Source organism: Gobio gobio (genome assembly GCF_949357685.1).
Source record: "Gobio gobio genome assembly, chromosome: 7".
NCBI lineage: Eukaryota > Metazoa > Chordata > Actinopteri > Cypriniformes > Gobionidae > Gobio > Gobio gobio.
In genome coordinates this window covers 8,375,361-8,392,860 of record NC_137103.1, presented here as the reverse complement: position 1 = coordinate 8,392,860, position 17,500 = coordinate 8,375,361, and the positions used below count along the sequence as shown (strand labels likewise).

The following is a 17,500-nucleotide window of genomic DNA, read 5'->3' as shown; positions in this document are numbered from 1 at the left end:
TGTGGGCGGAGCTGAGGTGACGTAGCGGCTAACAGACAGCAGACAAATGGCAATCCACCTGTCACTCAAAGTGGCCACACCTCTTAACTATGCAGAACTTTAAGGCTATATATCATTTAAACGGATGCATTAAAAATCACCCCCTCACAGTCATCATGAAGGGCAAAATTAGCTGTAAACTAGTTTTTTTCTGCTGTAAAGTTGGGCATTTTAACATGAGCTCAATGAGATTCTCTAGTCTCTAGTGGCCAGTCGATGAACTGCAGTTTAACTCACTTCCGTATTCACAAGAGAGACTGGAAAGGTTGGCGCTTGGTGTTGACGTAATTTCCACTGAAACAGGAAGACTGGGCGGGACATATTGAACAGCCCCTCCCCTTTTTTAAAACAGCCAATAGCGTTTAAGTGTCTATCACAGCTCGGCCAGAGCCGATGAGCTTGTTAAAGCCACAGTTTCCTCCTAATCGCTAACCGTTTCTCCTCCTGATCTCCATATCTCTAGACTGGGTAAAGCCAGCCTGATCTGCCGGTGATTTGATTTCGCCCTGCAACTCAGTCTGGAAACCCGTATATTTACTTCTGCTGCTTATGTTACACTTTTGTGGGAACCAATCACAGACTGGCTTATCCACCTGGCGCGCTATTGGTGGGTTTAACACGATGACGGATAGAGAAGCGATGGGTCGTTGCCCGTTGATCACGCCTCTTGTGGTCTGATTGGTTGAAGGACTATCCAATTGCGTACAGAGTCATTTAATTTATGCGCATTTATGCAGTAGAAAATACCTAGCAGACTCCCCAGACCAATGTTCAATCTTAAATTGAGCTTGGTCTGGTGATAGCCAGACAACCATATCTCTTTAAAATACAGCATTCAGTGCAGAATGCTGAAAAACAGTACATGAAACAGAACAGAAAGACAGAAAACAGTAAATGTGTGAACAAGTGACCGATTTCAGCCGCAGCTTCAGCGTCTGGTTATAATGTAGGGGGCGGGGCTTCAGATTCTAGAGAGCATTTAATTGGACAGAAAATCTGATGAGAAGCTGAAGTGCAGAGTGATGTCATCAGAATCACTGATCCTTATTGGTGGAAGTGAGAGACTGTGAGTTTTGAACGCTTATATCTGTCATTGTTTTGGAGCACTTATTCTTCACAAGGGCAGATGCTGAAGGAAAACCCCCAGTATAAACGTGAGCTCCTTTAGTGAATGAACAGAGTCTCGTCACTACATCATTGCCATTTTTCCATTTGTGTTATTTCATACTTTTGATTTCTTGTAATAAGGAATATGTCCAAACTTGTAACTAGTGTCCACACAACAAAAACTCACCCATGTAAACCACACAAACAACACATACTGCACATACATCAGTGGTTTTCAAGCCTGTCCTGAGGAACTCCAGCCCAGCACATCTTCTTCTTCTCCCTCATTTATCACACCTGATTCAACTCATCAGCTCGTTAGTAGAGACTGCTAAATTGGGCATAGATATCCATAATAAAGGCTAGATGTCTCGTCCGCGCTGCTGGCCAATGGAGGTGGACGTCCGCACCTGGCGGCCATCTTGTCACAGTCAGCTCGCACACTCATAACATTGTTTTAATGGTGCGTGCACTTTTTAAATAACCATAACTTGCTAAATTTTCTACCGATTTTCAAACTGTTTGGTTTGTTATAAACGTCAGAGATGTAGTTGTGACACTGCTAACTTACGAAAAATTATTCATAATTTGTTCAAGCATCCATAATTATAGCCACGTTAATAACGTTTGTAAGAAACCAAACCATTTGTAAATCCGTCAAGATTTCGGTGAGATAAGAGTATGTGTGTTCATGCAGATCACTCGCCTTACATCAGGAGCCACAGAGCCCTGCCTGTGACAAGATGGCCGCCGGTGATGACGTTAGAGACTCCGCCGTAAGACATCTAGCCTTTATTATGGATATCTATGAAATTGGGTGTGTCTGATAAGGGAGACATACATGTGCAGGGCTGGGGTTCCTCCAGGACAGGTTTGAAAACCACTGCGCATACACACACACACACACAAAACATGATCTAGTGCATGTATACTGCGCTTCATATACATGTGCTGACAGACAGAGAGACATGCGGTGCGCAGCCACAGACAGCAGGGAGGAGGAGAGGGCTGTGGGATTAGGACAAATATCAGCTTCATAAGCTTAAAAAACAATTCCTGAGTCTTAAAAGGCCAACTGTAACTTTATTGACACTATAGTGCACAAAATACATAGTTAAAAAGTCTAGTGATTCATAAAGAGCAGCAGAACCAAAGGTCATTGAGAAGAAACAGGCAGGAAACATCAGAACAGAGAATAAGCTGGAACAGAGCTGAATGAGGCAGAGGAAGAGAGGGAACGGCTGTGTTCACAATCACAACTGGCAGACTTGTTTTGGAGTATGCAACATATGTGCATTTTCTGTTTGTATGTAATGAATACCTTATTGTTATGGTACAGTATGCCAACTATATGTAAATGTTTGTTGCATGTTTAATTCTTCACATACTTCATGTTTCACATGCTATTTTTCTAAATAGTGTGCAATGTGCAGTGCGCTTGTATTCCATTGTGAACACAGCCATTGAGCGAGAAAGATCATCATCGTGTCATTCACACAGATCAACAGCAGGTGGCGTGATTTCACTCAGGCCGCTCATTTAAAACAATCCTGGTGTATAATTTGATCATTGTGTGAACAAACAAAAGAAGATCAGTCATGTGACAGACATACAAAAGGATATTCAAATTTTCATGAGTGAAAATTTCCCAGAATGCACTGCTTTTCAGCTTTCATCGGAACAGAACAGCCATAGGAAGGGAGAGCATGCAGCGCAGCATTTAAAAACACCAGTAGTTACAAAGAGTCACTCGTTCTATTTTAAATGCCAGCAGAAAACATAACAAGCATTTATTGGTCATAAATGACAAGCTGTTTCAGAAAAGAAAAGGTATAAACAAAGGCGAATATCAGCCAATAGTGCAGTGACATCAAAGCTGAGTGAGAAATCAGACAGGGATTAGAAACACTTGGTGGCATTATCACATTTCCATTGACAATGAAATCTACAACAGGTATGCAGTTTTTGGTTAAAATATCAACAAAAGCCTGAATGGAACGGCCTTTCTAATCCCTGCTGAAGGATCCCGGTTAAACCCATGGGAAAGGTAAGGGTGATCAGGGAGGGAGGACAGGGAAACACAGTGAGACGCAGACACAAATGCTCTCATATGAGACTCAACCATCACAGTTCACCCAAAAATGACAGTTCTGTCATTGCGTACGCACCCCTAAGCCATTCCTAACCCATATGGCCCAATGTGACCAATAATAATCAATGAAAGTAATCTAAAAGAGCAGTGCGGACAATCTCCTGAATGTTTCCTTTCATGTTCCATGGAAGAAAATAAAAGTCCCACATGAAGGTGAGTAGCCTATATAATGACTGAAATCTCTTACTGACAAATACATTCATCACAATTCTGACACAACAGGACAAAAATGTTTACATTTAAATCTACCTAATTCAAAATCATGCAGGATTTTATAAAATACCATTAAAAGTCCAAATCCTCTGAATCTGCTGGTTTCCCGCAGTAATCAGAGATATTTTCCAGGCTCAAGCAGAACGAGAAATGAGCCATACAATCATATAAAGCTCACTTGCCAAAGCTCAGGATGAATGAAACTTCAAAAATCACACTGTCCTTTAAATGACTAATGGAAGATCAGCTGCGAGTGCCAGCATGGCAATCTGATGTTTAAGAATATTAAGAAGCTCTACACCAGGGGTAGCCAACCCCACTCCTGCAGGGCTACCATCCTGCAGAGTTTAGTTCCAACCCCAAACACACCTGGACCAGCTAATCAAGATGCTCAGGATTACTTGAACATAACAGGCATGTGTGCTTTACACAGGGGTTCTTTACTCTGGCCCTCAGGGTCCACTTTCCTGCAGAGTTTAGCTCCAACCATGATCAAACCCACCTGCCCATAACCTTAGAGGCCCTGTCCCAAATGGCACACTTTCGGTCTTGTGGATTTACAATGGCCGCTGTGTGCGTGTGTCCGTTAAGTCCACGAGACCGCAGGGCGTCCCATTTGTCATTTTAGGTCTCAGAAGTGTGCTCGCGAGCGCCCCCTTTGAGGTCGATATGCACCCTCGATGCGCACTTCTGCCGAGCCTGCACTGGTGTGGGCGGACTTCTTCCCGGCAGTCAAAGTGGCATTACGTCGTGAAAGTGCGGACTCAGAGGAAGACCGTGAGGGTATAGGGTGCCATTTGGGACAGGGCCCTAGTAATCCTGAGGATCTTGATTAGCTTGTTCAGGTGTGTTTGATTAAGGTGGGAGCAAAATTCTGCAGGAAAGTGGACCTCGAGGGCCAGAGTTGAGAAGGTTACTACATATGCTTTCTATGACAGGGGTGGGCAACTCTGGCCCCTGAGATCCACTTTCCTGCAGAGTTCAGCCCCAACCCCAAACAAACACACCTGAAACAGCAAACCAAGGCTCTCAGGATTACTTGAACGTAACAGGAAGGTGTGTTGGTCTTGGGTTGAACTGAAGACTGCAGGAAGGTAGTCTGCAGGAGCAAGGTTGGGTACCGCTGCTCTACACCAAGGGTTCCCAACTCTGGCCTTAAGGGTCCACTTTCCAGCTGAGTTTTGCTCCAACCCCAAACAAACACAGCTGAACCAGCTAATCAAGGTGTTCATGTTTACTTGAAAATAACAGGCAGGTGTGTTGGAGCTTTACACCAGGGGTTCTTTACTCTGGCCCTCAGGGTCCACTTTCCTGCAGAGTTTAGCTCCAACCCTGATCAAACACACCTGCCCATAACCTTCTAGTAATCCTGAGGATCTTGATTAGCTTGTTCAGGTGTGTTTGATTAAGGTCGGAGCAAAATTCTGCAGGAAAGTGGACCTCGAGGGCCAGAGTTGAGAAGGTTGCTACACATGCTTCTATGACAGGGATGGGCAACTCTGGCCTCTGAGAACCACTTTCCTGCAGAGTTTAGCTCCAACCCCAATCAAACACACCCAATCAGGCTAAACAAGGTCTTCGGGATTACTAGGAAGCTACAAGCAGGTGAGTTTTATCAGGGTTGGAGCCAAACTCTGCAGTAAATTGGATCTCGAGGACAAGAGTTGTCCATCCCTAAAAGTACAACAATCATTTTAAATGTAGTATCCGAGTTCTATTTCCTAACATTATATAAAAAGTCTAAAAAGTCAAAAGTAATGATTTATGGAGAGTTTTCCTCATAAAGGCGAGGCATGAAGGCCCCATAAACTGTTCTCCCTCAAACTCTTTCATATTACAGCCTCACCATTAACAACCCCTAAAAGCCAGGGTGGAATGATGAGTTGAGATTGCTGTTAGAGCCCCAGATTTAACTCCAAGACTAAACCGAACCCTAACCCAAACATCTGATTGGTCGACAGGAATGTTGCTCCACGACCAACAAGGATGTGGATCCAGGAACAGGTCTTACTTGGCAAAATGACGGTCACATCTACCTGTTATGGTTCCTTGCATGTTTCCAACCCAGAGATCCTGAAGTTGCTCCAGGGAGTGACAACATCACTCTGAGTTTCTGAATGATTGCAGATTATTTCTGCATCAGAACTGTGAGTAATCATTGTTCTCTGCAGAACTTGGCACAACAAAAGTCCCCACTTGCTCAATACAGAGGCTGGATACAATCACTTACAGTAAAACTGTACTGTAGTTTTGCCTCAAGAAAGGGAAGCATATCCACCTTGCCACACAGCTAAGGCCATCTCAGGTTATAGGAAAAGAAAACTCTGTGTGGCATGGCCAAGAAGCACACCGCAATTAAGTTTTCATGCTAGCATGCTAGCAGTTAAACACTTGCATGCCTTCCTCATCGCTGAGGTTCACACACCCTCCTTCATCATCAAGATCGTCTAGCTGCAAGCTTCCGAAGGAGTACTTGTTTCTGGGGAGTGGGGACGAACTACGGGCGGCTTGGTTTTCAAACCCTAGCGATTGGCTGCAGGAGCCAGTAGACTCCGCCTCCTCAGAGTCGCTAGTGTCTGTGCCACTACTGGTGGAGCCATCAATCATCTGCACAGCCCCGAAGCGTCGGTGCGGGGAGCTTGGCTTGAGATTGGCCTTGCCGGGAGGCGTGAGCCCGTTGGCAAGCATTCGGCGCTCCAACATGGCCATTCTCTCAGAACGGGAGAGATTGGGAGGGTGGGGCTGATTCAAGACGCGCAAGTTTCTTTCTAACTGGCTAACCGCGTTCTGGGACTTGTTTGCAGAACGCTTCATAATCGGGGAGCAGCTACTAAAAAGTCCCCTTTCCTCCCGTCCTGCTTTTGAACCAAAGCTCCACCCGGTGTGTCCATTATACTGGGTGTGGCTTAGTGAGTTGGTCCTGTGAAAAGAGGAGGGGGCGGGGCTAGAAGTCAGGCTCCTGGTGCCTGTGTGGTGGTTTATGGGGCTTTTTGCAGCCAGCTCTTCCATTAGTGTGCTATGAAGCGGCCCGCGTACCCTGCCTCCAAAAAAAGATGACTCAAAAATGTTAGCACTTTGATTTGGAGAGGAGGGGCTGGGATAGCTGTGGGCGGGGCTTTCGGCTTGGCTTACAGGGGAAAGAGGCGGAGACTCTTTCTGCCTGAACTTGCCCAAGTATCTGTCCTGCTGATGTGTCCGGTGCAAACCAAAACCTGTGCCGTAAGCGCTGTCACTGTTGTCATCACGTGTGTGCGAGTGCGACCTGCTGACCCGACCTCTGACTTCCTGTTCACTAAACTCTGCATCACTGCAGTCAATGTAAGGAATGGATGAGCTGCTGCCTTTAGCTGCGCGGGACGCCAGACCTGCTCGATCGACGGGGGGCTGCTTAGCTGCCTGACTTCTGCTGTCCTCTTGAAGAGGGGACGTTTGGTCGCTGCATCCGTTGCGCTGAGTCGATGGGGAGGAGTTTGGTCTTAATACCGCAGAGTCTTCAGAGCTTACTAAAAATGAGCCATCCCAGCTCTGCTTGACAGCCTGAGAGAGGGCGAGATAAAGATAAGAGTCTTCCATAAGTGCCTAAATATTACCGGTTCTGGAATATTCTTGGTCCTATACAAGTTATGATCTAAGATTAGCAGAAAGTATTCCACTTGACATTTACATTAATGCACTTACAATGCAAGAGTAGCATTCCAGAAGGTGTAGAAACTGAAATGTGAAGCTTGCGCATGAATTAAGTTTTATTATTTGATCTATATAGTTTTTTCTGACCTTTTAGGGTGGAACTACTTGCAGTGTTGCCAAATTGGGGTACTTTTATACTTGAGTTTTACCCTGTGGAGCGCAAGATTTATACTGGGGAATACAATTGGGCTAGTTTTGGCTGTGATTGGGCGGGTTTTGTTACTCAAACCAGGCAAACGAATTTGGTTATGCCAAATCTTCTGATTATGGGTGGAGTTTGCTCTATGTGAATAGTAGTGTGGGTCAGTGTTGGGGAAAGTTACTTTAAAAAGTAATGCATTACAATGTTGCGTTACTCCCTTAAAAAGTAACTAATTGAGTTACTTAGTTACTTTTTAGGAAAAGTAATGCGTTACGTTACTTTTGAGTTACTTTTTCTCACCTGGGCTGGGCTTGTTTTTGTAAAAAAGTTATATTTTTGTGCAATGGTAAAGACCTCTTCATACCAAAATTTAAATAACAAGCCCCAGGCTGAGGTAAAAATGCTAATTCACGCATGAACAGTAGAGGGCGCAGCTCTGGATAATGGGAGAGTAGGATGCAGGAGAAAAAAGTTTTACCAATAAAAACAAAAAATCTAGTAATTTTCATCATCAAAGGTCATCAGCAAGACATTGGTAAATTAAATATAAAGATAGATGAAATGCATAAAATAGGTTGTTTTATTTAAAATTTAGTTATTGGAGGTTTGCATAGTACTCTGATTTTGCATTTGACTGATTTTAATCATTTTGAGGAGTACAGAATCTTTATTGTGCAAGTGAGATAAATAAATGCTCACATTTAGTCTAGAACTACAATAACCATCATGTTCACACACACACGCCTCTGCACTTATTTTTCTCAACATGGGGGCAGAAGAGCTGTCAGTCAAATTAATGTGAAAAAGTAACTCAGACATTTTGTTGTAAATTTGAAAAGTAATGCGTTACTTTACTAGTTACTTGGAAAAAGTAATATTATTACGTAACTCAAGTTACTTGTAATGCGTTACCCCCAACACTGGTGTGGGTTAGTAGTATGTATTAATTACTATTAATTAATTAATTAATTAATTATCTCCATATCTATTCCTAAAGTAAATATAAAAAAGAGAGAGTTTAAGCTGTACTGAAACCAAAACATCTCTCCTAATTGATAATGCCTTGAAAACTTATTGAAAACTTGCATATGTGAAGACACTAACTTGATTTGGCACTTGGTGCTGTGCAGAACGCAGAGGTGACCGGTTACTGCTGTACTGCACTCTACTATGTTTCCTGAAAGAGAAAACAATAAACACACACACACAATGAACCACACAGCCTTTCAAGTTTACACTGAGTAAATCTTAAAGAAACTGACTTTCCATTCATTAAAATAACAGATCAGACTCACCTATCAAAGGGCAGTTTTTTAAACTCATTTTCCTTCACATAATCTATCACCTGCTTCTGTGTCCGACCGCTGTGGAGAAGAGGGGGTAATTAGTCCAAATGCATGAGATGACATGTTTCCAAAAGTAGCCAATTAGCTCCTTGTTTTTCAGAACTAAAGGGGGTATACTTTCAAAGTATTCTAAAGGTAGAAAAGAGTGGCTGTAATTTGTTTTTATTAGAGAGCAGACCAACATCTGCTGTTGTTGTTTTCAGCACATCTCTGTGCAAATTGTTTTGTGAGCCACAATGCAATTCAAGCAGTGCAAATTATACTTGCCCTGACATAGAACCTGCAGCCCGTATTTATTTACCATAAGAGCCTTAAAGGTAAAGAAGCAAAAATTGTGTTTAATTATAGTGAGGGCCGAGAAAATGCTCAAGAAAAAATTAAATTACAAAAAAAACCATCATGATATAAACCCCTTAAAAATCATAGTTGCACGAATCAATATTACCCTTTCAAACAGAAATATCACTTTAGCATACTTTTAAAAAGAGTACATATTATGGAAATAATATACTTTAAAAGTGAATTGCAATTGCAATGCATTATATGTATTATAATAAACATTTATATTAAATGCAATTAGCTGAACTTTAGAGCGTTTGACTTAATTACATCTTTATACACTGATCAGGCATAACATTATGAAAACCTTCCTAATATTAAGTTGGTCCTCATTTTGCTGCCAAAACAGCCCTGACCCGTCGAGGCATGGACTCCTCGAGACCCCTGAAGGTGTGCTGTGGTATCTGGCACCAAGATGTTAGCAGCAGGTCTTTTAAGTCCTATAAGTTGCGAGGATGGATCCATGGATTGGACTTGTTTGTTCAGCTCATCCCACAGATGCTCGATTGGATTGAGATTTGGGGAATTTGGAGGCCAAGTCAACACCTCAAACTCGTTGTTGTGCTCCTCAAACCATTCCTGAAGCATTTGTGCTTTGTGGCGGCGCATGATCTGCTGAAAGAGCCACAGACACAGGGAATACCGTCTCCATGAAAGGCTGGACATGGTCTCAGCAATGCTGAGGTGGTGTGTGTCAAAGTAACATCCACATGATGGAGGACCCAAGGTTTCCCAGCAGAACATTGGCAAAAGCAAAAAGTTCTCCACTGGTCCTCCATGACCCTGTGGCCGGTTCTCCACTGGTCCTCCATGACCCTGTGGCCGGTTCTCCACTGGTCCTCCATGACCCTGTGGCCGGTTCTCCACTGGTCCTCCATGACCCTGTGGCCGGTTCTCCACTGGTCCTCCATGACCCTGTGGCCGGTTCTCCACTGGTCCTTCATGACCCTGTGGCCGGTTCTCCACTGGTCCTCCATGACCCTGTGGCCGGTTCTCCACTGGTCCTTCATGACCCTGTGGCCGGTTCTCCACTGGTCCTCCATGACCCTGTGGCCGGTTCTCCACTGGTCCTCCATGACCCTGTGGCCGGTTCTCCACTGGTCCTTCATGACCCTGTGGCCGGTTCTCCACTGGTCCTCCATGACCCTGTGGCCGGTTCTCCACTGGTCCTCCATGACCCTGTGGCCGGTTCTCTACTGGTCCTTCATGACCCTGTGGCCGGTTCTCCACTGGTCCTCCATGACCCTGTGGCCGGTTCTCCACTGGTCCTCCATGACCCTGTGGCCGGTTCTCCACTGGTTCTTCATGACCCTGTGGCCGGTTCCCCACTGGTCCTTCATGACCCTGTGGCCGGTTCTCTACTGGTTCTTCATGACCCTGTGGCCGGTTCTCCACTGGTCCTCCATGACCCTGTGGCCGGTTCTCCACTGGTCCTCCATGACCCTGTGGCCGGTTCTCCACTGGTTCTTCATGACCCTGTGGCCGGTTCCCCACTGGTCCTTCATGACCCTGTGGCCGGTTCTCCACTGGTTCTTCATGACCCTGTGGCCGGTTCTCCACTGGTCCTCCATGACCCTGTGGCCGGTTCTCCACTGGTTCTTCATGACCCTGTGGCCGGTTCTCTACTGGTCCTTCATGACCCTGTGGCCGGTTCTCTACTGGTCCTTCATGACCCTGTGGCCGGTTCTCCACTGGTCCTCCATGACCCTGTGGCCGGTTCTCCACTGGTTCTTCATGACCCTGTGGCCGGTTCTCCACTGGTTCTTCATGACCCTGTGGCCGGTTCTCTACTGGTCCTTCATGACCCTGTGGCCGGTTCTCCACTGGTTCTTCATGACCCTGTGGCCGGTTCTCCACTGGTCCTCCATGACCCTGTGGCCGGTTCTCCACTGGTTCTTCATGACCCTGTGGCCGGTTCTCCACTGGTCCTTCATGACCCTGTGGCCGGTTCTCCACTGGTCCTCCATGACCCTGTGGCCGGTTCTCCACTGGTCCTCCATGACCCTGTTGCCGGTTCTCCACTGGTTCTTCATGACCCTGTGGCCGGTTCTTCACTGGTTCTTCATGACCCTGTGGCCGGTTCTCCACTGGTCCTCCATGACCCTGTGGCCGGTTCTCCACTGGTTCTTCATGACCCTGTGGCCGGTTCTCCACTGGTCCTCCATGACCCTGTGGCCGGTTCTCCACTGGTTCTTCATGACCCTGTGGCCGGTTCTCCACTGGTTCTTCATGACCCTGTGGCCGGTTCTCCACTGGTCCTCCATGACCCTGTGGCCGGTTCTCCACTGGTTCTTCATGACCCTGTGGCCGGTTCTCCACTGGTCCTCCATGACCCTGTGGCCGGTTCTCCACTGGTTCTTCATGACCCTGTGGCCGGTTCTCCACTGGTTCTTCATGACCCTGTGGCCGGTTCTCCACTGGTCCTCCATGACCCTGTGGCCGGTTCTCCACTGGTTCTTCATGACCCTGTGGCCGGTTCTCCACTGGTCCTTCATGACCCTGTGGCCGGTTCTCCACTGGTCCTTCATGACCCTGTGGCCGGTTCCCCACTGGTTCTTCATGACCCTGTGGCCGGTTCTCCACTGGTCCTTCATGACCCTGTGGCCGGTTCTCCACTGGTGCTTCATGACCCTGTGGCCGGTTCTCCACTGGTTCTTCATGACCCTGTGGCCGGTTCTCCACTGGTTCTTCATGACCCTGTGGCCGGTTCCCCACTGGTTCTTCATGACCCTGTGGCCGGTTCTCCACTGGTCCTCCATGACCCTGTGGCCGGTTCTCCACTGGTCCTTCATGACCCTGTGGCCGGTTCTCCACTGGTCCTTCATGACCCTGTGGCCGGTTCTCCACTGGTTCTTCATGACCCTGTGGCCGGTTCTCCACTGGTCCTTCATGACCCTGTGGCCGGTTCTCCACTGGTGCTTCATGACCCTGTGGCCGGTTCTCCACTGGTTCTTCATGACCCTGTGGCCGGTTCTCCACTGGTCCTTCATGACCCTGTGGCCGGTTCCCCACTGGTTCTTCATGACCCTGTGGCCGGTTCTCCACTGGTCCTCCATGACCCTGTGGCCGGTTCTCCACTGGTCCTTCATGACCCTGTGGCCGGTTCTCCACTGGTTCTTCATGACCCTGTGGCCGGTTCTCCACTGGTTCTTCATGACCCTGTGGCCGGTTCTCCACTGGTCCTCCATGACCCTGTGGCCAGTTCTCCACTGGTCCTTCATGACCCTGTGGCCGGTTCTCCACTGGTTCTTCATGACCCTGTGGCCGGTTCTCCACTGGTTCTTCATGACCCTGTGGCCGGTTCTCCACTGGTCCTTCATGACCCTGTGGCCGGTTCTCCACTGGTCCTTCATGACCCTGTGGCCGGTTCTCCACTGGTCCTCCATGACCCTGTGGCCGGTTCTCCACTGGTCCTTCATGACCCTGTGGCCGGTTCTCCACTGGTTCTTCATGACCCTGTGGCCGGTTCTCCACTGGTTCTTCATGACCCTGTGGCCGGTTCTCCACTGGTCCTTCATGACCCTGTGGCCGGTTCTCCACTGGTCCTTCATGACCCTGTGGCCGGTTCTTCACTGGTCCTTCCTTGGAGCACTTCAAACGGTCAAACTTTCTCAAATCCTTACGCTTGCCCATTTTTCCTGCTTCTAACACATCAACTTTGAGGACAAAATGTTCACTTGCTGCCTAATATATCCCACCCACTAACAGGTGATGAAGAGATCATCAGTGTTATTCACTTCACCGGTTATATTGTTATGCCTGATTGGTTTAAATAATTTCATAACTACTGCTATAAATGAAAAGTCAAAATTTTAATGTGACATTTTTAGTATTTTAGTGTGTTAAGTAACATAGTTAAAAGTGAACCTCTCTTTAAGTTCACTGCAAGTGCACATTCAGTACAATTGAGCTCACTTCTTTTCCGCAATTAAGGGTTCACACTTCACATATATGACTATTTACCCGCAGATACATTTCACCAGGCGTTTGATCAGATGTAGTACCTGAATCTGAAGGAAGAGCCCCTGCTGAACAGCACTGGTTTAGGTTTGGGTCTGGGCTCCTCAAAGAGCCTGAAGAAGGCGTGATACTCCACACAGATCTTCCAAAACATTTTACAGCAGTCCCGACTCGCCATCAAAAACTCCAGAGTATCTTGATTAACATTTTGCTACAGGACGAGACATTACAATGAGAGCCTAATACAATGACAAATGCATGCTAAACCAGTGATAAACATCCATAAACAAACAGAAGTCAGACTCACGCTAGGGTCAGCTCTTAACTTGATGAGGAACCTCCTTCTCTTGAAACTCAGCTTGCGTATTCTAGACCAGTTGAAGTTGTTGATTCTGGTGTGCCCCTGAGTAAAGCACAACTCGTGTCATGTCCAGCTCTCTGTTGCTCGTGTATGTGTGTGTGAGAGTGTGTGATTGTTTGTACCTGAAACACGAGGACATCTCCGTGTGCTACAGCCAGGCTGAGTTTGGTTCCTTCTCTGTCTTTTGCAGGATGAAGTCGGATACCGTACATCTCCAGCCTGCACGCCACCTCCAGCAAACGGTAATCCGACTCTGCTGGAGTCTGCCCACTTAAACACACACACACACACACACACAGTTTGAACACTGCCTGGTGTTTTTGTTGCCAACTTAAAGTGCCCCTAATATGCTTTTTGGGATATTCCCTTTCATGGCGAGTGTAATCTGGCTGTTTGTGAATGAAAAAGGTCTGATGAGTGGAGTTTTGTGTCTCCCAAAAGAAAGAGCGATTCTGAACCACCTGAAACGAGTCGTCAGTGATTCCAGTCTCACTTCCTGTTGTTTGTAACAGATTTACATAATCCCAGTCTCTGGTCTTCACTGGCTGAACAGCGTCTACTCTGACCCTCAAACACTGTAGTTGTGTCTGAGACAGGAAGAGTTTGGTTTGTGTTGTTCATATTGAGAAGATGCTGTTTTCTGCTGACAAAGCAAATCCACTGCGATGAGATTGATTCGGTAAAACCCACGCCATCATTACTGTTCATATCACTGTGTATTAAATTGAGAAATCAACTTTCCTTTGAGCCTTTGGTATATAAAAGTTAATCATGATATAAGAATATCCTGTGAGTTTCAGAGCTGAAAACGTCCCTGTTAGTCAAAGAAAAGCTTTTATAGACAGCAGGCCCAGAAAACGAGAGATCTCGGAATATGTCGACCACTGACGTTATAGGACCCAGAAGCACCGCCTCAAGCCCCGCCCACCGACTCGTGGAGCTAAACCATGCGGAATCAATTGTAAACAAGATAAGAGGTCGAGACTGGATTTGCAGATATATTGAGATTAAAACACAATGCTGTGCTTCTATATTGGATCCGACAGGAACGGTGAAACACACTAATGTGAGTAAAACATGTTTTTTATATGTGTTAGTATTGCATTGTTACAGATGGTTTGATATCTATTGATTACCTTAGCACGCGGCCACAGGCTGGAGAAGCTGTTATTGGTTCATTCGTGATCAGACTCGGACTTGTAACACCAGCTCACAAAGCCCAAAGTCCCAGGGCTATGTGTTTTTCAGACGGGCTCGCATGCGCGCGCGTGTGTGTGTGTAAGGTTTGCGGTTATATTCACTGATGATCGAGCGAAATTATCCATAAATAACATTCCAGTCAATCGTGGGTGGATGTGAGATGAATCTTTGTGTTTGTTTGATATTTTGCGAGTCCTGTGAGCGTTTCTCCACACGCTTTCAAAACAATCCCCACATTAAAGGGTTAGTTCACCCAAAAATGAAATTCTGTCATTAATGACTTCCCCTCATGTCGTTGGACACCCGTCAGACCTCTGTTCATCTTCAGACACAAATGAAGATATTTTAGTGTAAATCTGATGCTCTGAAAGGCCTCCATTGGCTCAATGACACGGTTCACTCTCAAGACCCTTAAAAGACACTAAAGACGTCGTTACAAACTCCATCTCACTACAGCGGCTCTACAATAACTTTATGGAGTGACAAGAATAGTTTTTGTGCGCAAAAAACCCTAAATAACGACTTATATAGTGCTGACCGATTTCAAAACACGGCCTCATGAAGCTTTGAAGCGTTATGAATCAGTGAGTCGAATCATGATTCGGATCGCGTGAACTGCTGAAATTTGCCGATCCAAACCGCTGAATCGACTCACTGATTCATAACGCTTCGAAGCTTCATGAGGCCGTGTTTTGAAATCGTCATCACTATATAAGTCGTTATTTAGGGTTTTTTTGCGCACAAAAACTATTCTCGTCGCTTTATAAAGTTATTGTAGAACCACTGTAGTGAGATGGACTTTGTAACGACGTCTTTAGTGTCTTTTTAAGGGTCTTGAGAGTGTAAAGTGCCATTGAGCCAATGGAGGCCTTTCAGAGCATCAGATTTACACTAAAATATCTTCATTTGTGTCTGAAGATGAACGGAGGTCTGACGGGTGTCCAACCACATGAGGGGAAGTCATTAATGACAGAATTTTCATTTTTGGGTGAACTAACCCTTTAACTGAGGGGAGCTGAAGCTCATTAAATATGCAAATCTCATCCAATCCTAGCCGTGGGCGTTTACTTCCAAGTCTTCAGTGCGGCACACCCAGAAAAACAGAGTGTTTTTCAGAGAGAGTCAAAACCAGGGCAGAAAATAGCCTATTACTTATTCATTATGATGTTTCTGAATGTAAAAACCATGCAAACGTCATAAGTTGACCTCAGACAACAGTATAAAAAAAATTAAAAAGCCACTTCATGACACCTTTAAGTGCTGAGATTCAGATATGACAATGAGTGTTTGGTTTCTGACACAAGCTGTAAGCGGACGACCAATCACAACAGACTGGGCCATCTGACCAATCAGAGCAGAACCGTTTCAGGCACTGTGAAAAAAGAGCAGTTTCCGAATTTTTCGCACATTTTGAGAATTTTTTTATCTTGGATGCATGTAAACCTATTGTAGGCGACACAAACAAAATGAGAAACCTTTAAATAACACAATAGGGGAACTTCAAAAGGTTACTTTACCTAATCATTTATAATGTCACAACAACATCTACTAAACGTCCTCTGAACAGCCAACATTTGAAGGGCATCTACATCCTACAAATCACATCTTCCAGATGAAGACGCTTGATCGAGTCAGATAGAGTGTAAACACTGAGCGTGTGTGTGTGTGTGTGTGTGTGTGTGTGTGTGTGTGTGTGTGTGAGACTCACGTGTGTTTATGGTGGAACTCCATGATTTTGTCCATCAGGGCCATCTGGTCAGGGATGTAGTTGGTGTTGAGCAGATGCTGTCTACACTGAGTCTCCTCAAAATCCCCAATCTCAGCTAAATTATCACACACACACACACACACACACAGGTTGACTATGAGTAACTGACTGAGACAGTGAGAGAGAGATAAAAAGTACAGGATGGATGAAAATATAAAGCAACAAGCATAACCTTTTGGATTACACTATGCGCTAGCTGACCTTATATACAAATTGTAGCACATAATTTAAAAAAAGAGACTATTTTCTTAAAAAAGAGGATGAGACGTGTCAGATAAACTATTATATAATATAAAATGAAGCTAGTTTTAGAAAATCTCTTTGACTGAAATTCAATCATTGTGTAAAATTATACATGATATGTTTTCCTGTGTTCAACCTTTCAACCCTGTTACTAAAGTTACTGTAAATCCATTACATTAGTGCATACTGTACTTCTTTACATTTATAATACTGTAAGTATAAGTTTATATAATAAGTGGTGTTTATTACAACACTCCAATCTTCAGCTTGAAAGGACACAAGAGGCCGTGCATTACTGTAATTTTACCACGGGGGATTATTAAACACTTCTGGCGCTAGTAATAATAATAAACATCCCTCATACAGCAATACAGCTCATTAGCCAAACTGTGGCTCTCAGATGGAAAGCAGCAACTGGACGCATTAATGCAGAACTGTGGATTGTGTGATTATGGGCTATTTCATACCTTTCAGTCTCAGTGAAGCTAAAGCTACTCTGTCACTAATGAGCCGCAGGCAGCATAACTCACACTGGATGATATGAGACACCAGAAGAGCAGCGCTGGCGTCGCTACAGGTGAGGCGTCCGCTGGCCAGATCCTGCCTGACCTGCAGCGCAAACAAGTACCTGAGAGAGAACAGGCATACACACACACATGAGAAACACACACACACACACACCTTGTGTAAGGGGCTGACAGCAACTGGAGTGACGGACTCACCTGGTCAGATCCTCCAACAGCAGCGAATGATCAGGGGGGAAGAACTTCACAACAAACCGCAGGACGGTGTGTTTGGGCCCTGGACACACACACACACACACACACACACACACACACACACACACACACACACACACACACACACACACACACACACACACACACACACACACACACACACACACACACACACACACACACACACATTTATATAAGCCTTG

The 17,500-nt window shown here is 45.5% G+C and overlaps 1 protein-coding gene across 1 annotated transcript in view; it reads right to left on the bottom strand.

The window, feature by feature from the left end:
- Positions 1–17,500, bottom strand: part of LOC307129754 (FERM, ARHGEF and pleckstrin domain-containing protein 1) — a 64,913-nt gene that overhangs the window by 17,334 nt on the left and 30,079 nt on the right. Inside the window, 9 exon segments of the mRNA XM_079822445.1 lie at positions 6,877–7,048; positions 8,445–8,517; positions 8,636–8,704; positions 13,030–13,196; positions 13,293–13,388; positions 13,469–13,616; positions 16,255–16,369; positions 17,088–17,185; positions 17,280–17,358. Of these exon segments, the coding sequence (XP_079678571.1) occupies positions 6,877–7,048; positions 8,445–8,517; positions 8,636–8,704; positions 13,030–13,196; positions 13,293–13,388; positions 13,469–13,616; positions 16,255–16,369; positions 17,088–17,185; positions 17,280–17,358 (1,017 nt within the window).